This window comes from Etheostoma spectabile, chromosome 19 (genome assembly GCF_008692095.1).
Source record: "Etheostoma spectabile isolate EspeVRDwgs_2016 chromosome 19, UIUC_Espe_1.0, whole genome shotgun sequence".
NCBI lineage: Eukaryota > Metazoa > Chordata > Actinopteri > Perciformes > Percidae > Etheostoma > Etheostoma spectabile.
In genome coordinates this window covers 6,468,423-6,492,147 of record NC_045751.1, presented here as the reverse complement: position 1 = coordinate 6,492,147, position 23,725 = coordinate 6,468,423, and the positions used below count along the sequence as shown (strand labels likewise).

Here is a 23,725-nt window from a genome sequence, read left to right as displayed (position 1 = left end):
TTTTTTTTTTTTTTTTTTTCCCAAAGTTGTTTTGATATATTTTTAATGTTGACATTTCAAGAACATATGTCAATGGCCCATTTTTTGTGACAACAAAAAAAATGAAAATGGGGTCAATTAGACCCAAGGACAACATGAGAGTTAATTTACATAAACACTATTTACATGCTATGCAGTAGTCTGAATTCCCCTATGCTTTATAATGTGGTTTATTTAATCCTTGACTTCATCTTTGCAGCCAGATATCACTTTAAAGATTAATCGGTAAGACTAGAAAAGTGTGATCTAAATGCTGTTAATTTGCATTTTGCTTACAGCATTTAAAAAGTCTCCGCCTACGCATCGTAACGGTTCACATCTCCGTGACATTGTACCTTTCTGCATTTGTTCAAGGCATCACTGCATGCACGCTGCTAGCAGTAAAGTTGCAGGACATGTGAGTAACGAAGCACTTTGATGCTCTTAACCCACACGGACTGACCTGACATCCACTCTCTGTCACACACCTTTCTCACTTTCAGAGTTCATGCGGAGTCCTTGTGTCGACGCCTGCCTCATCCCGCCGCTTACTCAGCTGTTGAACTCCAGCGACCAGGAGGTTTTGCTGCAGACCGGCCGGGCCCTCGGCAACATCTGTTACGACAGCCGTAAGTAGGAGCTTGATTCCACAGAGTCCCTCGTGAGCCTCGTCCTCACCAGCACACAGTAACAGGACGTACGTCATTTAAAAAAGGATTCTTGCTTTTGAGCGGCACCAGACAAACTTTTGATGTTCGACAATGTGTTTCAGCTACAAATATCTCTCATTGCGCGCAGGGACATTTTGTCGAGCTCTTGGTACCCAGATTCCATTTACTACTTTTGCATAGAGGGCACTACAGATGCCCCCTTGCTGTCTGTTAGGGTTCAACCCTTCAGTTGAATTTCCTCTGATATCAAAGCAAATAGTTTATTTGGTAGGCAAGGCAAGGCCAGGCAGCTTTATCTGTAGAGCACATTTCAGCAACAGGGCAATTCAAAGAGCTTTACACAAAATCAGTTAAACAGATAAAACACAAGTACAAACAGTTAAAAATCATAAGCATTAAAAATTAATAAAACACATGAATAGACAGTTAAAAACAAAATAGAAACATTAGGACACATAAAACACAAGAATAAAAGTTACAGTGCAGCATAAGAAATTTTAAGAAATGAGCATTAATTTAAAGAAAGGCAGCATCAAAAGAAAGGTCTTCAGACTTGATTTAAAAGAACTGAGAGTAGCAGCAGATCTACAGGTTTCTGGGAGTTTATCCAGATATGAGGAGCATAGAAACTGAAAGGCTTCACCCTGTTTAGTTCGACTTGGGGACAGAAAGTAGACCTGTCCCAGATGACCTGAGAGGTCTGGGGGGGTCATAGTGTAGTAGCAGACCGTCCAGATGACCTGAGAGGTCTGGGGGGGTCATAGTGTAGTAGTAGACCTGTCCCAGATGACCTGAGAGGTCTTGGGGGGGGGGGGGTCATAGTGTAGTAGCAATGGTAGTGGTAGTCTCGCGTTGCCAGACCTTCCTCCACAGCGCTGGGGTTAAAACAACACAAAGAAAACGGAAGGTAAGGGACATCCGGCTGAAAAGTTGGACATTTGGCGCAATTTCCGATTTGTACCGGAGCAATCCTGGAAGTGGAATGTCGTGGATGTAGACTGGAAACACATAAGATGCTGTATTATTGTAGTTATACAGCATCTGGTCCACAGAGGCAGAGGAGGTTGCTCCTCCTCTATTTGGGAGAGGCAAGAAGGAAATCATTTAAAAAAAAAGAAAGAAAAAAAGTAATTTGTTGAAATAAACCCTAACCAAATCTCAGTATATTTTTTAATATGGTATTTTTTTCTCTCTCTTTTTTGCAATTTCTTTTTGTAATTTTCGATTAAAGTGCATCAACAGTGACACCTGCAGGTCAGAAGGGGAAAGAGCAGTCGGGAGAGCAAGCATCTTCTATATCAATTTTATGTTATTTTTTTTATGCTCCTCTGTTATTGGCCAGAATACATAATATGATGCTTTGAGGGAGGACATCCTCCCTATCCAATAAACAACCAGAACACAAGATTGACAGCGCGTTGGTCTAATGAAAATTGATAATGACAAATGAAAAATTCTGTCTTCAATTGATGAACTGGCAGTGATCTTTTGGCAGTTAAGCAATCACGTTTCATACAGTAGCATATAAGAAAATAAAGTAAATTATAACGTGCAAATTATACAAACTAGCCTAATTTTAAACCCAACACTAAAAAATTCATTTTATTTAGTTTTTTTTCATCCGAGGCCAAATTTCCCTTTTTTTTCCAGATTTAGGTTTACCTTTTTTATCCAGCGAGCAGTAGCAACCTACTATCACTCGTGTTAGCTAACGCAACAGTTAGCTTGCTGTAGCATCCCGAAGGACCCGTAAGCTAATGAGCGGATGTAGAGCTCCTCTGCTGGTGCTGCCCCCGTCCGGGTCTCGGGGCTGGACCCACTGCAGGACCACGGGGACTAACGTTACGGCCTAACCCGACGTGCTGCTCTGTGGTCCGCACCCGCTGCAGGCGGCAGACCGCTGCCTGCCATCGAGGATGTTCAGTAGGGCTGTGCCGAATACCATTTGTCGAGCTTCGGCGCTTCGTGGTGGCGGCAAAGGCGATAGAAACCAAAACATTTCCAACCGCGCTTGAAGGCAGCGTTTGGAAGAAAGAGAGAAAATAAGAAGTGACGAAGCGACGGCTTTGTTGTTGCAGGACACAGCCACCTGTTGGTACACAAACTCAGTTATTTTTTTACCGTTTGTAGTGTTTAAAATATTTTTACTGTTACTAGGGTTGGGCGATGTCCCCTAAATTGGCAGTTGACCGTAAAACGTCGCGATGGACGATGATCTCTATCAGATAGGACAGCTTTAGACACGAAAGGGGAGAGAGGGTGAACGACCTGCAGCGAAGGGCCGAAGGTCAGAATTGAACACGCGACCACTGTGTCGAGGACTAAAGCTTCTGTATATGGGCGCACGCTCTGCCAAGTGAGCCACCCAGTCGCCCGTCCTCCCCAATTATTTGAGTGACCAGCCGCCGCTGCTTAGTATATGAATCACTAGAGTTGATATGGAATATGAATACATACAAATCAACGCAACTTACAATTACACAACGGAAACACTCACACTTTTTTTATTTCACATGACAACTTAGATGATTAACTTTACAAAAAAGAATGACTTTCAATTAGGTTTTATTTATAGGATCAAATCCTAGGAGTTCTTTCAAGACCCTTGACAGATGGAGAAGGTCTAGGCCACACTAATTTACAAAGACCCAACAATTTCCCGTGAGCAAGCATTCGGTGCGACAGCGGCGAGGCAGAAACCCCGAACGTCTGTCACCGTTGCCACTGCTGGTTTTGACACAGACACTGACTCAGATATCTAGAAATATGACGCATGGTAATCCTAGCGGTTGGACTGAGGAACAGTGGCGGTTATAGTAACAAGAAGACAATGAAACTTTGACTAGAGCAAATGGTTGTAGCAGGGCCTCGCGGAGCAGAGGAGGGAGTAGCGGGGTGTTGCGGAACGCAGTGGGACGTCGCGGAGCTTGGTACGGCACAGCAGGGCGTTGAGCAAGACCACGGCAGCTGCAACCATATTTCTTAACGCACGTGCAGTTAGCATGGGATCTATGGAAAATGTAGTCTTGGCTTTGAGAACCACGTGCTAAAACAACCATGTTGCACACTGCCCCGTTTGTTTAGTGATAAGCATGGGAAATTTCCAATAGCGTTGCTATTTATCTGACAATAATGTAATTGTGTTTTGAAAAGGCTACATGTGGCAGCCTTTGTGATATTTCCGCTCTAAGAAAGTTTCATTAGTGAATATACCAGTAAGTATTTAACCCTTGACCTCAGGGAAAAGCAGCAGAATTTAAGCCTGATTTTTACAGCCAGCTTTAGAGGCTTTAGTCACAGCTGTCCGTCGTGCTGCTTAGTTTCTCCTCTAGTTGAAAAGCTGGATATCTGTGGAATCTGGTGGGCGGTGGCATTTGTTTGACTGGGGGGGGGGGGGGGGGGGGGGGGGGGGGGGGGGGGTCTCGGCAGGCTGGCGTGGTTTTGCGAGAGGCGCGGTGATCGTGTGGAGAAGCATCTGCTTTCTATCTTTTAAATAACTGAATGACACTGAAATGTGGGAGACGTCGCTTTCGTAAAATAGATCATACGGGATCTTTTAAAACCACTTTTAATAAAACGTGACGTTGACGGGTCACATTTTTAAACACTAAGTTTACTTAACCCTCTATTGCATGGTGTTGCCATATGGCAACAAATTCCCTTTCTTAGTTTTTTTCACAATAAACCATATAAAATGCATTGTTTTCTGTTCATGTGTGTAAATAGGTAAGTGAAATTCTGAAGTGTTATTAATTTGATGACTTCACATAACCAGGAAATCTTGTTTTCCACCCCTTCTCTGGACATGTACCACACTGAAGATCACGTTCCAGTATCAGCCGACATGTAGTTGTTGTTTTTCTTAATTTGAGAAGCATTTATTTGAAAAACAAATGTAACTTTTATCTGGGGTAAGTAAACTTATTTTCATCACTTAAACCAGTTAAAATGCTATATATTTCTGTAGAAGGCCTACAATTAATGTGTTGCCATATGGCATATAAGTGGAAATAAAGACATCAAGAAATTTTTGCCATGTTTAAAAAAAAAATTCATGCAATAGAGGGTTAATCACGGGTATGCAAATCTAGGTAGATTTGTCACAAATTATGTTGATCTTTAATGTCATGTAGATTCAGACGTAATTTTACAGTTTTAGGTTTTTATCAATGATGGTAAAGGTAGTTAGGGTTAAGGGTATACTCGGAGACATGAACCACCTCTAGTGACCCCGTACAATGTGACGGCGCATCTGAGCTCCTTTCAGATGTCTTTTTTTTTTTTTTGGCGGAGTACCGTGGCCTCAGGCTTTTGAGCTGCTGACATCCCATCCCAGATGCTTCCCACTCAAACTAAACCTTGAAGTTCACAGGTCGATAAAGCCAGCCAACACTGACACCAATGAAGCTTTCCACTCGTTGGCTGTTCGTAGATACGCCGCTGTCCTTTGCCGAGTCCGACAACCAGACTGCTTGACGTACTAGAGAAAGTGAACTTGCTCCGGTTATGCAAGGGCGGATGGTTCTTATCAACATTTCCGCAGAAGCCCTCATAAGCAACCCCAAGAGGCAGCGTCATAAACCTTCTCTACGTCCACAAAGCACCTGTAGACTGTATGGACAATCACCCATGACTTTTTGGGGTTTTCCTTGCTAGAGGAGGTGGTCCACTCCTCCACAACAAGGACGAAAACCCAATCGCTTCCCCTGATCATTAGGTTCGATGGTCGGCTGAAGCCTCCTTCACCAGCACCCTGACACAGACCCTTAGAGAGGCCAACAATAAGACTGCAATAACGCAATTTTTTTTACTAATAACTAACTCTCAGAGGAGAGAACAACCATCCGAAATTCATTCCAAGTCAAAGAGCAAAGAAAAGAATCCGCCACAGCAACGCAGTCTGCATGGAGTGCTGCTCGAGTGTGTAGATAGGGTCCATCTGGTGCTCCACAGCTCGGGATCCTTTGACGAATCCGAGGCACTCAAGGATAATGATTCATGCCTTTCGTATCTCTTAGCTGTGAAGTCATTAAAACATGCCTACAAAAAAAAGCAAAATGTTTTATTATGAAAAAAACCCACATATTTCTGCATTTCTACATAAAGTGTGCACATACTGTGTGTGTGTGTGTGTGTGTGTGTGTGTGTGTGTGTGTGTGTGTGTGTGTGTGTGTGTGTGTGTGTGTTTATTTTCATGACTATTTCCATTGTAGATTATCACTGAAGGCATCAGAACTACGAATGAACACGTGTGGAATTATGGACTCAACAAAAAAGTAGAAATATCTGAAAAGATTGCCTTCTAGTTTCTTTGAAGAACCCCCCCCCCCTCCTTGTAAATAGTCATGAAAATAAAAGAAACGAGAGACAATGAGAGGGTGTGTTCAAACCTTTGGCCTGGACTGTATACACACACACACACACACACACACACACAGTTTACACACCCATGGTAAAGTTGACTAAAAACGAATTAATCTGACTGACTAAACCAATTAATGCCTTAATTAATAAATTGGAGAAAAAAAAAGTAAAATGTCTAAGAACACCAATTGTCTTTGTGAATTGATAATGTATCTTAAATAAACAAAGAAGTCCACCCCTATGTGTTAAATTTTTCCATAGAGGCAGGCAGATGTTTATTTTTTAAAAGGCCAAGATCATCCCACACCCTTCACCACACCTTGAGATCGGCATGGTTTTATTTCAGTTTCCCTAATAGATGGTTTTGATTTGCATTGAGAGATGATTGTCTAGAAAGTACCCATTTCCAATTGTGAAATATGGTGTAAGGTACGAGATGATCCGGGCCAATTTTAATTCCAAAGGCCAAGCAAGGGAGCTCTATCGGGATGCATAGTATCGTGGATCCATCTGACCTTTTAAAAATAAGAATCTGTTTGCCTCTATGGGACGTTTACACAGGGGTGTATGTGTACTTATGCCCCCTGTATTTTAAGAAAGATCATTCATTTATTTACCATTCATTCACAAAGAAAATTGGTATCTTTAAAGGTTGTCTTTGTCCAATTTTTGGAGTTAAGACATTAAGATCAATTTCCAAAAGATGTTTTTTTTATCCCTCTTTATAGTCAACTTTAGCATGTGGGTGTGTAAACTTAGCAAGCCACTGTGTGTGTAATATAATCTAGATTCTATATAATATATATATATATTATTATATTAGATATATATATATATATATATATTATTTATATATATATATATTATATACACACACATGCGCAAGTGAAGGAGTTTAAGTACCTTGGGGTCTTGTTCGCGAGTGAGGGGACCATGGAGCGTGAGATTGGTCGGAGAATCGGAGCGGCCTTGCGGTATTACATTCCGTTTATCGCACCGTTGTGACGAAAAGAGAGCTGAGCCAGAAGGCAAGCTCTCGATCTACCGGGCAATTTTGTTCCTACCCTCACCATGGTCATGAAGGCTGGGTCAGGACCGAAGAGCCAGATCCAGGGTACAAGCGGCCGAAATGGATTTCCTCGGGAGGGGGTGGCTGCTCTCCTTAGAGATAGGGTGAGAAGCTCAGTCCTCCGGAGGAGCTCGGAGTAGAGCCGCTGCTCCTTCGCGTCGAAAGGAGCCATGAGGGTGGTTCGGGCATCTGTAAGGATGCCTCCTGGGCGCCTCCCTAGGGAGGTGTTCCAGGCACGTCCAGCTGGGAGAGGCCTCGGGGAAGACCAGGACTAGGTGGAGATTATATCTCCAACCTGGCCTGGAACGCCTCGGGATCCCCCATCGGAGCTGGTTGATGTGGCTCGGGAAAGGAAGTTTGGGGTCCCCTATTGGAGCTGCTGCCCCCGCACCCGACACCGGATAGGGGATGAAGATGGGAGGTGGATGGATGGATGGATGGATGGATGGATGGATGGCACATGCGCATAGCATCTAACTCTACTAAAACGTAGATGGCCACCATTGTCATGTGACATGGTGTTGTATAAATCTAATTCTAGGTTCTTGAATGGATGGTAACAAAGAGGCCTTTTAACAGATAGATCCGGGTCACATAGGTTGTGGTCACAATTATTTCCTTTAAACTTATTTTATTCGCATCTCGACTGTTTCATAGTCCTTTGTTTGCATTGATTTGTATGTTTTGTACTGCTTACGTTTCTATCATATGTGTTTTTCAGGTTGTGGTTATGTCTCTTTTCTTTGCTTTTTTTTTTTTTTTTTTTTTCTTTTTTGTTCTTCTTCTTTCCTTTGCCTTGTGGTTGATTTGTGTCCCGGCCTCTTTGTTTTGCAGATGAGGGCAGGAGTGCAGTTGACCTGGCGGGAGGGGCTCAGATAGTAGCTGAACACATTAAATCCCTCTTCCAAAATACTGAGCCGGAAAATGAGAAGCTCTTGACTGTCTTTTGTGGCATGCTGATGAACTATAGCAATGATAATGGTAATGACCATCTTCCCCCAAGAACAACTGTTTACTAATCTTAACTAATCAGCGGATGTTCTCTTTCTTCTACGCAGATGATGTCGCACCATATTTTGTTATTGGACTGCAGGGTTGAACTCAACAGTCTATGCTCTATCTGTTTGGACTGATCTCTCTCTCTCTCTCTGATCTTTCTACCATGCTGTCTTCCGCTTTTCCAGCTGCGCCTCCGAGATAATCTGCCGTTATTCCTATTTGCGGAGAGTTAGCTCATTTTGTCAGCTAGCTCATTTCCCTGCTGTTAGCAATGCTAGCGACGTGACTCTAGGGATGGCAACGCTGGTCCGTCTGTCCACTACTACTACCACTACTACTACTACTACATGTTAGCATGCTGATGTAAGCATTTAGCTCAAAGCACCGCAGGGCTTAAATAAAGCCTCAAAGGAGTCACTTGTACAGCTGTAGATACTTAGTCTTGTTGCAATTTAGTTTGTGTACAGATTAAACAAATAATAACTTGTTAATCGGCGAGCTTTAACCCTTGTGTTGTCCTCGCGTCAAATTTGACCCATTTTCAGTCTTTTCATCATAAAAAAATGGCTCATCGAAATGAGCTGAAAATGTCAACGATAGAAATATCAAATAACTTTGGAAAAAAACATCAAAAAGCACCCACGACATTGAAAAAGGTGACAAAAATGTCGGGAAAAAGCGACAACTTTTTTTCATGGTTGACGGAAGGACGACACAAGGGTTAAAATAGTTGGTAGTTGTATTTTCAAACTTGAGACAAAGCTAGGCTGGCTGTTTACCCCTTCTTCCAGTCTTTATGCTAAGCTAGGCTAAGCATGTCCTGACTCCCGCTCTGTACTTACCACTCACATGTGAGATTGGCCGTCCTCAGTCTCGTGAAAAAATGTTTTAGAAATAATTACAATCAACAATCTAGTAGTAAGTTTGAACAAAGTAGCGAAACTCTTTGAGGAAGAGCAGAGATTGAAGTAATTTCCATTAGAACCCGACCAATATATCGGCGGGCCGATATTGGACATTTCTAGAACGATCGATTTTATTTAATTTTTTTTAATATTCATCCATCAGAATCATTTATAACGACAAATTTGATTCTGGTGAATATTTAAAAAAATAAAACCTTAACGGACGGTCAACCGTTGCGTTGGCATTGCATAGTTTGTCCACCAGAGGGTGCTCTACAACGTTTTATTTTTGTTATGATTTTGTTCAAAGGACTTCTTTAAGTTTCATATCTAGGGTTTGTATTTTTATACATTTATCATTTATCAGGACTTTAATATATGTTGATGTTCTGTTGTGACAATTAAAATTATATATTTTTAGTGAGAACTCAAATAATTACAAACAACTAATGTTTGGGAAATCTGTTTAAGTTTTGTTACGCATTCCTGGATAATGTTTTTTAAAATATATACCGGCCCATATATTGGCATATCAAAATTTGTATCGACCAAATATTTGTATTGTTATCGGCCTTAAAAATCCTTTTATTGGTCGGGCTCTAGTTACCATGAGCTTAAAAAGATTCCACTTTAGCCTGAAGTATTTTTACAGTATGCTCTCTCTTCCATATGTCTCTATCTTCATATTACTGTGCTGTTTACTATGAATTTACACAATCAACTGTTTTTATTTTTGCTGGTTTAAAAAGGTGAGAAAGACGAAATGACCTTCCGCTCTGTCCCTGCATACGTCTTATCGCTGGACTATGCTACGGTTTGTGTCTTTGTGACAACGAGGCTCGTTGACGGTAGCACGAATGTGACGTGGCGACATTGGATCTCTTGCCAAGGGTCGTTTGGCTCTAGACCAGTGGTTCTGAACCTGGGTTCGATCGAACCCCAGGGGTTCGGGGAGTCAGTCTCAGGGGTTCGGCGGAGGTCCAGACACACACCCGACTCGTAGGATTCGCGATGACACGCCCCGCTTGGCCATCATCAGAGGGGTTCGGTGAACGCGCATGTGGAACTGGTGGGGGTCAGTACCTCCAACAAGGTTAAGAACCACTGCTCTAGATGATGGTTGGATCTGATTGGCTGGGCCAAAGGTCTTTGGGTTACAACACAATGAGTGTTTTTTGTGGCTTTCTGCAGTTTTTTGCATCTAGCTAACCCTTCATAGTGACTCAACTCAACCTACTACTTAAATACAAGTGCATCAGATAAAAGAATCTCCTAAGAAAACCACACGCTGTAATGTTATAGCCTTTATTCCCGATGAGGGCGGTGTTTCATCATGGTCTCGGAGAGCCAGACCAATGCTTATTTTTTGAAGCTGATCTAGATATTGCAGAGGTTAAATAGTATATGGTTGATATTTTTATTTGAACAAACATTATATATAGACTCTTGGTTGAGTAAAACGGTTATTTGATGTTTCTCACCAGTGGCGTTTGGTAGCATTTCCCAGAATGCTTTTGCTTCTTGACCTTCCCCTGGTTTTTGTGGTCTAATCAAATCGAGTGCACTTGTATAACCAATATATAAAATATCTCAAGGCTCATTAAACAGGAAACGATTGCAACAGTCAGTAGAAATAACAAGGATTATGGGATTATATCTATTATAGGACAGGGGCGTGCATTTAAATAGGATTTAATAAGAAAATTCTGTAGAGGTCTCATAATGGCTGTTTTTGTTTTTGGTCTTTTAAAAATGCTTTGAACTAATGTCTTGGATTTATTGATGTCCAAACGTGTAGCATCTTTTCCAGGTGGCCTTTTCTTCTTCTTACTTTTAGATGGCTTTGAGGTTTAGCTTGTCGTGCTGCTTTGTAAGTTCTGACTGACATTCACTAAGGATCTGAAAAGATCTTTTTGACTATTCTTGAAACTTTAACTGGACTGCTTCCTTCTCTCTTCTGATCTGCTCATCTACACTCTTGACTTCCTCCACCACTCTGGTTAAAAAATAAATGAATCAAAACTCCATCTAAATAGATGTTTTCCTCTCTTCTACCACGTCTTGGCACCAAATGAGAAAGCATCTTCTCTTCTTGTGGTGTGCGTGACGCCTTGACGCCAGGCCCTAAGTGAATAAGTCTGGGGTGGGGGTTGCCTGCACACCCCAACATTACTCCGCTATCTATCCAATAGCAAACAGTTGTTTGATGCTATATTAATACGGTCTCATGACTGTTGTAAATAGGACCTTTTAATGCAAGTTTCATAAACACAACTGCATGGAAAAGTTTCAATGATAATAATATAAAACATTTTTAAAAGTTTAAAGTGCCTTTCGTGACACCCAAGGTCACTTCACAAACAAAGTAGGACGTTAAAATGATAGTCCTCTCATGAAGGTGCTGAGGTTCCCACTAGGGACCTGCAGTAGGCCTGCAGTGAGCGGGTAGGGGTGTAAAACCTCCACTTCTTCCCCGATAGAGCAGTGCGAGACCACCTCCCCTCCCGGAGGAGCGGGGTTTACAGATGTAAACAAATCCACGCGTGTGGGTCTGCTGGGTTCAGGTGGAAGATATCATCGCTCCGGTGCCACACCTCCGCGAGACACAAAGTCCAGTCCATAGTCCACAGCGAGAGAAGGTCTTATGTCCAGCTTTCAGTCGGTTTGACTGACGATCTGGGCAGACAGGCAAGCACCCTATGGTCAACTCGTTGATCAGGCTTCAAACAGTCCAGAGATGGTAATGTTTTGCCATCCTTGCGAGCCATGTAGATGTTTTAGTGATGAGATCTTCTGTGGGCATACTTTGGGTGTCAGAGAATGTCGCGTTGATTCAGAAGCTCCGCAGAGGGTCCACAGCAGGTCCACAGCAGGTCCACAGCAGGTCCACAGCAGGTCCACAGCTCCCCCATAGCCGGTAAAGTTCACTTATTAAGTATTTCCTCATCCTTACTCCAGCAGATGTAGCCTATGTGTGAAGGTATTGTGGGTAAGTAGTCCTAGAGGCCTGGGCTGTGGACTTAGGCTACTGCGGTAAACTTAACTCACATCCTCCGGTCTCCACGGCATCCTCTAGTCGCCATAGTATCCTGCAGTCACCATGGTAAACCCGGTCATCGGCTATCATGTCAGATTCCGACCCCGTATACGGCGGAGAATAAATGCGTAGCTATATTCTATTAATTACTCTCTCTAACTATTGGACTTTGCTAATGAACCGAGTATGAACATCAACAAAATTATCAACGTTTTCATGAGGAAAAATGTAAAATTACTGAAAATAAACGAGCCAGACCGAGTGGCGTCAATCTCACCAGCGTTCCCGTTGAGTACCTGACGTTTACTTAAGTAAGGAATGGCTTGTTGGCGATTTTTGTTGTTGTGATTAACATTTCTTTCTTATTCTTTCAAGAAAACATCGATATGATTAATGCGAAATACAGTGTAACAGCAACACAAGAAAAGAAGAGTCGGTTGCACAAAAAAAAAAAAGTTTTGCTAACGTTAGCCACCGTTAGCTACTGGTCATATCAGACTAAGCCAAGGCTTTACGCCAGTATTTTAAATAGTGTGACATTCCAGCAGAGATTTCAGGTCATTCGGTGGAACTGCCGCGACCGGTGGATTTGGCACGGTCTCGACCTTTTGGAAGAAACCTAGAGCCGGGGAGTCCAAAATGAAGGAAGCTATCATAGCTCATTGGCTCAATGTCACTATTTAACCTCCTTAGTTAGTATTACAAACTTCCCCATATAAGAGGAATGGTTAAGACACAAGCCGACGGGTCAAATCACCTTTTCAATGAATAAACTGAACCCGTTGTCCGGCTTAACGGAGCTAAGCTAACAAATTTGCTAGCTGAGCGTTAACTAAGAGGTTTATTTTCCCTCTTCAGTTACTTTCAATGAATTAAATGGGTTATAATAGTGGGCAAAATTTGAAAAAGCTCACCAGATTAATTTGCTTGTACCACTTTCTGGTGTGACTAGGCCTTAAGGCTGTAGCATTATTATTATTAATTAATTTAAATTTTCAATTTTAACCGGAAGAATGCGTTATTCCTTTCAAAAGTGCCATAGTCTTGCTTTAAGGTCCTATAATAACGAACTGTAATTGTGGTTACCTAGCATGCGTGTCGTAAAGACATTTTGGGTAGCTACAGTTGAAAATTTGCCAGCTGGCTAACACTGGAACATGTTACTGAAATGTTGATTAATGTGCGTTGTCCTCATAAAAAGGTTAATCTCCAAATTGCCACTGTGTACTTACGTATAGGAAATTGGCTTTCAAGCTAAAAATCTAATGTCACACGTTTTTCTCTTAAAGTCCTAAGCACCTCATCATGTTCAGAACAGCGGATTGACCGCCTGTCTGCCTTTTTTCTTTCTTTTTCTTATTGCAGATTCCTTGCAAGCCCAGCTGATCAACATGGGCGTGATTCCCACTCTGGTGAAGCTGCTCGGCATCCACTCCCACAACACCGCCCTGACAGAAATGTGTCTAATCGCCTTCGGGAATTTGGCGGAGCTCGGTCAGTGTCCCTAAATACTTGTTAGACAGAAGCTTGGAGGGGAAAGGTGGGTTTCTGATGTCTATCCAAATATCTCTTTCTTTCAAAAATCAAGACAATAGCAACAATAAATTGGAGTAGTAAACCTTGGACATGGCATGGCTCACAGTTACTTCCTACAGGGCCTCGAAATAACTTGATTATCTAATTTGAAAGCACGTGTCCGTATAGGAGAGAGGATTTCTTCTCAATCGTGACGTGTCTGTGGTACTCCTGTGGTGTTTTCAGAGTCCAGCAAAGAGCAGTTCGCCTCCACCAATATTGCCGAAGAGCTGGTGCGTCTTTTCCAGAAGCAGACGGAGCACGAGAAGAAGGAAATGATTTTTGAGGTTCTGGCTCCACTTGCAGAAAATGGTAATATGTGTCTTCTTTTTTCTTTTTTTTTTTTTTTTTTTTTTTTTTTTTAAAACATTGTTTACGGTCTACAAAAACCCTACCCGCCGGTGGGAAGTGTCGATATTTGAGCACAAAATAGTGAGAGACTGCAGATCAAAATCATTTCCACCTACTCTGGAGTAAATGATCCTCTCTGTGTGAGTCATGCTTTCCAGGCACGCTGCAAACTGCACAGTCATGGCAGACAGCCCTGCTTTGTTCTCTCTCTCTGTGTGTGTCTGTGTGTGTGTGTGTGTGTGTGTGCGTGTGTCAGACTGAGCATCTTAAGTGTTATCACCTCGGGTTGTTAGTCTCCAGGACAACGTCCTACTTTGGTCTCCTCTAGAGAAACGTCGTTTTTTTCATTACATTTCTACACAATTGAACACTTGTGTGAAGAAGTCAGAGGTTTCGTATTCTTTAGAATTTACTGTGCAAGCGTATTAGTGACAGATTGTTTTGTTCTTTTAGATTGGTGTCGTTTTAGTTCTCCACTTTTCCTGTAATTTCCTATTTTGTCTATACATCAAACGACATTTGCAATTAAGTTAGGCGCAACACTCGTTTGATATCACTTGATCTGCATATTCATCTTTTTTCAACGCATCCTTTCGTCTATAAAATATCTGAAAATAGTCACACTAGTGATACTTTTCCCAATACAAGTTGTGTTTAGTTTCTTTTTGTCCAACAAACATTCCAGGCCCCAAACATTTTCAGTTTACTATGAAAAAAAAACCCAGACTATATTTACAAGGTGTTACCAATACGCTTTGGCCATTTTTGGTTAAAAGAAAATGCCTTTTAAATGATTAATTGATCATCAGAATTGTTGCTGATGAATTTGGGTCACTTGGTTATTAGACTAATTCTTTCGTCTCCTTCACTTGTACTTTAAAATCCTACATAAATGTGTTAATATACATAGATATTTAGGATTTTACTTTATATATATTTACATGTAATACACATTCCATTTTCTATTGTAAACTGGCTAATTTAGATTGTAGATTATCCTACAAAGTTCATGTTTTTGTTTCTTAAACCAGGACAGCTTGTTTCTCCTAAAAAAAAAAAATAAAAAAAAAAAAAAATAAGAACCTATATGAATTCACTATAATGTCTACACTGGATTGCTGTGGTATTCACATTTCTTTACTTAAGTATTTTAGTATTACTAAAGTATTTGCAACAAATTGTACTTAAAGGATGATACGTAAAAGTGCACATCATGCAGAATTGCTCTTGTCAGTGTGATATTATCATATTATATTACATTGTTATTGATGCATTCATATGTAATGCAGTTATGCGCATTTTCAAGGTGTGTATAAAAACAGCTGGATAAAAACTCTGAATATTTGAAAAGAAATGCTAGAAAATGCAACAAAATGCAACGGAAATAGACTCAGTGAATGACCACATGACCGTCAAAATGAGGTTTTTATTTAACATGGGAAAACCCGTTAAAATATACGCGATCGTCTCCTTTCCAACTGCCAGAAGACGGGTACGTGTCACGGTCGTCGACGCCGACGCCCCGAAAAACAGGCGGTAACGTTTGCCTGCTCCAGCTTTCCCATCCAGTACACACAAAGCTGCAAACTCAGCTGTAAATACTCTTGATATCTTCGCTACTAGGCTAAACTCTCATGGGCCCTGAACCGTTCTCTCCGCATTCACCGTCACTCTCTCACTCGCTCCACCACACCACACCACACCACACCACACTACACAGGCTACGGGCTCTGCTTTTAGAGGTGTGTGGGCGATGAGAAGCGCTTACCTCAAATCTGTGCATGAAATAAACATAAATGCTATATTTCCATCCTGTTTTCCACATGGCGTTCCACCGTTTGAGGTTTGGCTTTTAGTTACGTCATTTCATTGTTCCCTCCTCTTCTGCAATGGGTAATTAATTAAAGGCACGTGACTGCTCCGCCAACTACTTATCTGGATGCGCTACACCAGGGGTTCCCAAACTTTTTCAGCTCAAGACCCAAAAAAGAAATTCGGCGTCTCCCCCGGCACCCAAAGTTACAAAAATACACCATGACTCATGGTAACATTTACATCTTTAAACCGTGGACAAAAGACGGAACAAACCATGAATTTAAATGTATATGAAGTGTATTTATTCCATTATAAAAGTAAACAAAAACAGAAAAGGTCTCTGTTCTCCTTTCTGTGTCTAATCCCTTTCTCAACTCATGTTCCTATCCCCTCCTAGGATAAGAGAAGAGAGAGAGACCCCCCCCCCCCCCCCCCCCCCCCCCCCACAGCATCTAAGCTGAACAGACCAGTGTAGCAAAAAAGAGCGCTCATTCACATAAGATTGATATGCATTAACGCCAATTGGCAACCCAATAAAACGGGTCTGCGACCCATTTTGGGTCCCGCGACCCATTTTGGGTCCCGACTCTACGTTTGGGAAACATTGCGCTACACTATCTAATATTCGTATAATGGTTGTGGATGGAAAAGCGCATTGATTTATATTTTCTGTTGCCGTTTTTTGTAGATTGTGCAGTCAGGTTCGAGGGCGATGAGTCCCGTTATATGATGTATCCAGCGGCAGTGTCTGTGTTTCAGACTTTACTGCTTACTGAGGTCCACTCCCAATGTCTCCTCCTCCTTCCCCCTGGCAGATCTGATAAAGCTCCAGCTGGTGGAGGCAGGCTTGGTGGAGTGTCTCCTGGACGTTGTGGCTCAGACTGTAGACGGAGAGAGGGAGGAGGACATCGCCCAGCTCAAGACTGCCTCGGACCTCATGGTTCTTCTGCTGCTGGGAGGTAAGCGCCTCCGGGGGGACAATGTTAACTCGGAATAATTGCTTGTAGTATTACCAATTATACCACAAACTTTTGTTCTGTCATAACATGTTCAACATCAAAAGTCGTCATCTAAGGTTAGGGTTAGATTACATTTCAAATCAATCATGTACAGGCAGCCAAATCCAAACATGACAAGAACCTGGCGTGACAGTAATTGGAAATGTACTTTAAACTGATTGATTACTGTTGCAGCACAGATCCTGCAGCTAAATGGACATGATCAGAATCAGAAAAGGATTTATTGCCAAGTGCGTAACACTTAGGGATCTGCCTAGGTGGTTGGTGAATACATACGCACATTAAGCGGTGGCGTTAACAAAATAGCTGTTTAAAGTGCCCATATTAGGGTGCTATTTTGTGTCTCTGGTGCTTCCACACGCATACAAACTTGGAAAAAAAACCTATCCATGCTGTTCTGAGTGAGATACAGGTTTCTGAATGTCCTCTGTCTTCAGTCTCCGGGTGAGCTGTTCAACGTCTGCACGGCTTTCTACGTCACTAGAGACCAGGTGGCTAACCGTAGCATGTTAGCGTGCTAGCTCATTCTCAATGGCAGAAGACTGCTACAACAGCCACTAGTTGACCATAAACTCCAAAAGAACTACTTCCTGTCCCTGTTCTGGAGATATTCCACAAGTGGCCCTGGTCTAGAAGAAGTCTCCCAGCTGATCCTGCCTTGGACCGACCAAAGCTGGAGAAAGAGTTATCTAGCTGATGGGATCTTACCGAGCTACTGAGCATGTGCGACTTCCAACAAAGATAGTATACAAGTGAGATGTCTCACTCTGGAGCTAAAACAAGTGAGATGTCTCACTCTGGAGCCAAAACAAGTGAGATGTCTCACTCTGGAGCTAAAACAGAGACCTAAACACACGGGGTGAAAACAGGATCTGCAGCAATGTGCGGTACAAACACAAAATATGGTGTTTTTTGAAAATGAAACCACGGAAACCTATTCTGGTACAACTTCTAAGTGCAATAATGAACCAGAAAAAGAGCAGAACATGGTTGAAGCATATGGTTGAGGGTTGAAGCTGACTGGTTTAGTGCAGACTGCGCAACAACAACAACAACAACAACAACAACAATGTCACGATATTGTGAGCTACAACCTCCACATGTCCATGACGCTAAAAGCCCACAGTCTTCGGTCCAGCACTGATGTTGAGTATTAATAATTCAATATTATTGCAGTGAAATAGACCTGAACATGATGTGTTATAAATATACAAACTGGACTCTGCCTCTAGTCTGGAAGAAGGTTGCCACAGCAGTCTTTCTGTCCTCTGGATCCCTACGCAGACCCTGAATGTAATGTGCAGTTTGTAACAGAATTTCGATGACATGCTATTTTCAGAGCTCTCCGTAAGTGCCGGTTGCCGGCCAAACTGCCCCCTTCTCATTTAAATCCAGCTGGCTGCTTAAGTATTATATACATTTTTCATTTTAAGTTGTAATTCACTATGTGTACTTTTACAGTACGACCACTAGCCTTTGCTTCAAATCAATGTCAAAGTCTGCTTTATTGTCAATTTCATCACATGTCAAAACATACAAAGAGATCGAGATTGCGTTTCCCTCCATCCCACGGTGACAACGAGACATTTTTAACCACTTTGGTCCACAGACAAACATAACATTCAAGTAAACAGTATAAAAAGTAAAAAATAAGAAGACATATACAATGAGGAAAATAAGAGCAACAATGTGAGCACGAGGCTAGAGAAACGTGCCTATCGCTATCTGTTCTCAGGGTTTCTCTTGCATTTTTTTGGAGGAAAAAGAAAATCTTTTGCACCCAGTATTCAACTCCCCTCTCGTCCACACCAGCGAAACCGCATTTATTCCCCCGATGGTTTTAATGGAAGTAGCCTATTTAAGCTCAATCTAACTCTCTTGAGTCAGGTTGTCGAGCCCCGGGCTGTTAAGTTATCTCATGTGGACAAGAAGCCAATATCATTTTTGGCATATTACCATATAAGCTGAACAATAATAATACATTTAATCAAAACGAATGAATAGGTAAATAGGTGCCACGTGCACATTTGAAGAGTGGGAAGACTAAATAATACATGTGTGTTGAATCAGAAGGCATAACACAAACACTTGAGTGCATGCAATACAATACATTAACCATCATTGGGTGTCTTGATAAATCATACAATAAAGGTGTCAAATATATGAAGATTTTTTTTTCTTAATCGCAAAAGACAGGCAGGAATAGGCATGTGACGTATTGACGAGCGTTGTACAGTAACCGGTCTTCGTTGTGATGTGTAGACGAGTCCATGCAGAAGCTGTTTGAGGGAGGAAAGGGCAGCGTCTTCCAGAGGGTCCTGTCCTGGATACCGTCTCACAACCACCAGCTGCAGCTCGCCGGGGCTCTGGCCATCGCTAATTTTGCCCGCAACGGTAAGTTTAACTTCCCATTGGTGCAAGGTCAAAGCTTTAGTGCGTTACTTTTTCATATTAATGAACGTCCGTTACATTCAAGCCTATGCCAAATGAGTTGCTACAAAGCTAACTAAAGTGGTCTCACCATTGTGTTGCACTCGGACGCTTTAAGGCGTTAACGTATGAAAACTTTCAAAACGGCTACGCGATTGCATTTTATTTTCGGTCCCGCAGGCCCGACCCACGCGAGACCAGGTCGCCTCACTAGGTCGGTCCCGCGGGCCCGACCCACGCGAGACCAGGTCGCCTCACTAGGTCGGTCCCGCGGGCCCGACCCACGCGAGACCAGGTCGCCTCACTAGGTCGGTCCCGCGGGCCCGACCCACGCGAGACCAGGTCGCCTCACTAGGTCGGTCTCGCGGGCCCGACCCACGCGAGACCAGGTCGCCTCACTAGGTCGGTCTCGCGGGCCCGACCCACGCGAGACCAGGTCGCCTCACTAGGTCGGTCTCGCGGGCCCGACCCACGCGAGACCAGGTCGCCTCACTAGGTCGGTCGCGGGCCCGACCCACGCGAGACCAGGTCGCCTCACTAGGTCGGTCTCGCGGGCCCGACCCACGCGAGACCAGGTCGCCTCACTAGGTCGGTCTCGCGGGCCCGACCCACGCGAGACCAGGTCGCCTCACTAGGTCGGTCTCGCGGGCCCGACCCACGCGAGACCAGGTGGCCTCACTAGGTCGGTCGCGCAGGCCCGACCGACGCGAGACCAGGTCGCTTCACTAGGTCGGTCCGGCAGGCCCGACCCACGCGAGACCAGGTCGCCTCACTAGGTCGGTCTCACAGGCCCCTTATCCCAGTTCCCCCATTTAAAAACAACTTTGGGCAGAAATCTTTTTTTTATACATGTACCAAGATTTGGAATGACATCCCACATCAGAAAACTATCTTCCATCACATATTTAAAAAATGCCAAACAGCTCCTTATTAACAGTTACACCTGCACACATTAATGAATTAGTTTATGTATTATCCAAGCCTTGTTTGCACTGTCCGTATCTGTCTAGCCCAGCTGATGTCTTGTATAAATGTCTTCGTCCTTATGTAACTGTATTGTTGTTTTCAGTTGTCGAAATTAATTTTGCCACATCGATGTCTTGTATTAACGTCTGTCCTGACGTGCTGTACCCATGTTCTGTGTTTCTGCAGAACAGGAACCTGCTGAAAACCAGTTTTTAAAACTGAGTCAGGCCCGTTTTTATATTGTAATGTAATCGTTACTTTCTCTGACTTTCCTGTACGATAAATATATGAAATGAAAAGAGATCACCGCCACACAACCGTCTGTTTTTGTCCGGCGACTTCAACGCAGAAAATTAAGTGCAGATAATTTCCTCTTTTCAAGAGTCCATCGTGTCTTTTTAATCCTGCGTGTCCTCCTTGGCTACTAGCACCTGTGTGGCGGACGGTTTGAGGTTGTGCGCGATCACGCACGGCTTGTATCACGCGGCAACAGCTTTGTTTTCATTACTTAGAATTCCTCATGGGGGGGCGACAGAAACTACCCACTGCACCTTTAAGTCCCGGATGAAAGTTAGTGACCAAAACTTTTATCATCCCTGTTAAAGTGGGACATCGCAGCAGCAAAATGACAGTAGTACAACAAATAAACATATTTGATATACATTGTATCCTAAACGTATTCAAAGCGGTATTTATCCAATTTCAAGTGCTTTGGCAAAAGTAAATTATAGTGGACAACAAGTACATTTAGGATAATTTATCCAATTCAAGATATTTATACGTATTTGTGAACTTGATGACTTACTGAGAACGTATCTACCGTTATATGTGTTATATAATAGGTTCCAGCATTAATAACGCATAACAGTAATTGAACCGTAGGACCCGGCCAGCACTGGTCCGTATCTGACTCGACATGAAGGTGTGTGCTTTTGTTGCCTTTACTTCCTACTGTGCAGATGGGAACTGCATCCACATGGTGGACACCGGGATTGTGCAGAAGCTTCTGGAGCTGCTGGATCGGCACGTCGAGGAAGGCAATGTCACCGTTCAACACGCCGCGCTGAGCGCCCTGCGGAACCTGGCCATACCCGGTGAGCCGCTGCACACACACACACACACACACACACACACACACACACACATCACGTCATCTAGAGGTCTTTAAAGGTCCATTTGGTTCCTAGTTACGAAGGGATGACTGGGCCTAAGTATGACTGGGTGGGACAGGGTTACATTGTCCTTCAATGTACATAAATACCTGTTGTTCTGACAGAGACGAAGCGGTTTAACGGGAGAGGGTCTTACCCTCTTTTTACCTCTATATTACCTCCATGATGATTGGATGGCTAGCAGAAACACAGCCCTTTCAGCAGAAATAGATAAAGACGAGGGTCTTTTTTGAATGGCAAGCCCTTCCAGATGGCTCTCTCCACAAGGCTAAAGTTATTTACATGTGCTGTCGATGTGACACCAGTTACCACTGGAGCAGTCTCAAATACCACTTGAGCATCAAAAACATGAAGAAATATGCCTTTTAAAGTACATTTATAACAGATGACAGATACAAAAATTTGATTTTTTGCGATTAGAAATGTAACTAGGACGGGAGTCAATTATGACAATCATGCAATTAATCAGGATTCAAAAATGTTATTGATTGATATTTATTAAAACATAGTATTATATACTCTTTATTTAAGTATATTTGATAGACTGTATGTAATAACATATAAACACTAGTAAAGTGACATCTGCTTTGAGTTTTGAGAGCTGCCGTCTGCCCATGTTTGAGTCAAATACACTATATTTTCAGTTAAACCAGTACATCTCATGTTATGAACAAAAGCAAGGTGTAGAACTTGGGGAAAATGACACATAACAGAAACACGAAATATTTCTTGAATTAAAGGTAACTTTTATTGAGCTGAACCCAACCTCGGCCAGCCGGCTAAACAGTGCATCACAGATTATATATCTCATGTGGTACTGTCAGGATATAGTGACGGTTTGAGCAAATGTGACACAAACATGAAATAAAAGGTACCAACTGTAGCTAATAGAAAATGACCAAATAGTCATAAAAGCAAACACAAAATCATGTCATCCACAGTTGAGTTTGTTATGAAACAGTTGTCACAGCGAGTGAAAACGGGATCGGCGATTCTTATGTATCTGTCATTGTTCATCAGCTATGGCTGATATGTGTCAAGCTGAATGGACTCTGAGCAGATTTAATTCTGGTCCAAAAAGACTAAAAAAAAAAAACTCTTTCTGTGAGAAAAGTGCCTCTGTATCCTGGAATGTAATTATAAGACATATTTGCCTTTGAGCAACAACTATAAACAAAGCAATCTGCTGCTAAAAACAAACAACACACTGCATTGACTTAGGTTGAGTTACGCTTTACAACTTTTTCTAGCTGTACCGGCATAACATGTTCCCATGGGAACACGCTCAGGAACCAAAACACCTGCACTGTGTTTCATTGCTGTAGCTAGTGCACCCGTACTAATTCTTAAAATCCCAACCTAACGTTAACCCTCTCACCCCCCGCTGTGAAAAAGGTCCTAGAGGAAGCACTGTACGATAATCAATCGACGTCTAAACAGTGTTGCCTCTGTGTTTTAATGCACCTCGTTTCCTCTCTCCAGTGGTAAACAAATCCAAGATGCTGTCAGCTGGAGTAGCGGACGTGGTGTTGAAGTTTCTGCAATCAGAGATGCCTCCGGTCCAGTTTAAACTCCTGGGGACGTTACGCATGCTCATCGATACCCAAGGTAGAGATTTACGTTTCAATCCGTGAACATTGTCGCTGCGAATGTATCCACTCGGACGACACATCGTAGACCGTGACGCAGTTCTAAATTCTGAGGTGGGTCTTCTCAAAACATGGTCAGTGCTCACGTTACACACACATCGGTTGATTACGTTATTTTTTTTTTTTCCCCTCAGCTGTATTTTAGCTTTGGTGTGATAATCAACATATTCACAACACGTGTGCTTACTGCTGCTTGAGTCGTGACGCTGGACAGACCGTTCAAGACAAAGAAAGTCGCCGATGAGCGTGAAATAAAAACGTGGTTTAGTCACCTGAGAGAGAGAAAAAATCTGAGTTTGCTTCAAATTCAAAACCCAAACTTCCATTCCAAATATAACTAAGCAATTAATGTCTTATTTGTCACATTAACTCGGACGAGGTACAAATCCCGATCGACCCACACACACAAAAAAAGAAGATTCTTCTGGGTGAATGGCACTCCCGGATCCAGGAAGTCTTGGCGAAAGGACTCCCCAGCTCCTGACGTCCTGCTGTTGAAGATGTTGAAGATGCAGTTGGTGTTCAGTTCCTCCACGCTTGCCTTGGCGCCTCCTTTCATATAGAGAGTGAGATGGTCGCAGAGGTGGTGTCGCTTGTCCACATCGTCGTCGTTATCGTAGCCACAGGTCGCAGATGATAGCCGTCTTCTTTACGCTGATGTTTACATTTGAGAGATGGTCTTGCT

General features: G+C 42.7%; 1 protein-coding gene across 1 annotated transcript in view; it reads left to right on the top strand.

Moving 5' to 3' along the window:
• Positions 1-23,725, top strand: part of rap1gds1 (RAP1, GTP-GDP dissociation stimulator 1) — a 70,492-nt gene that overhangs the window by 40,473 nt on the left and 6,294 nt on the right. The window contains 8 exon segments of the mRNA XM_032544350.1: positions 522-647; positions 7,957-8,103; positions 13,429-13,557; positions 13,825-13,950; positions 16,620-16,763; positions 19,086-19,217; positions 21,179-21,313; positions 22,874-22,999. Coding sequence (XP_032400241.1) covers positions 522-647; positions 7,957-8,103; positions 13,429-13,557; positions 13,825-13,950; positions 16,620-16,763; positions 19,086-19,217; positions 21,179-21,313; positions 22,874-22,999 — 1,065 coding nt within the window.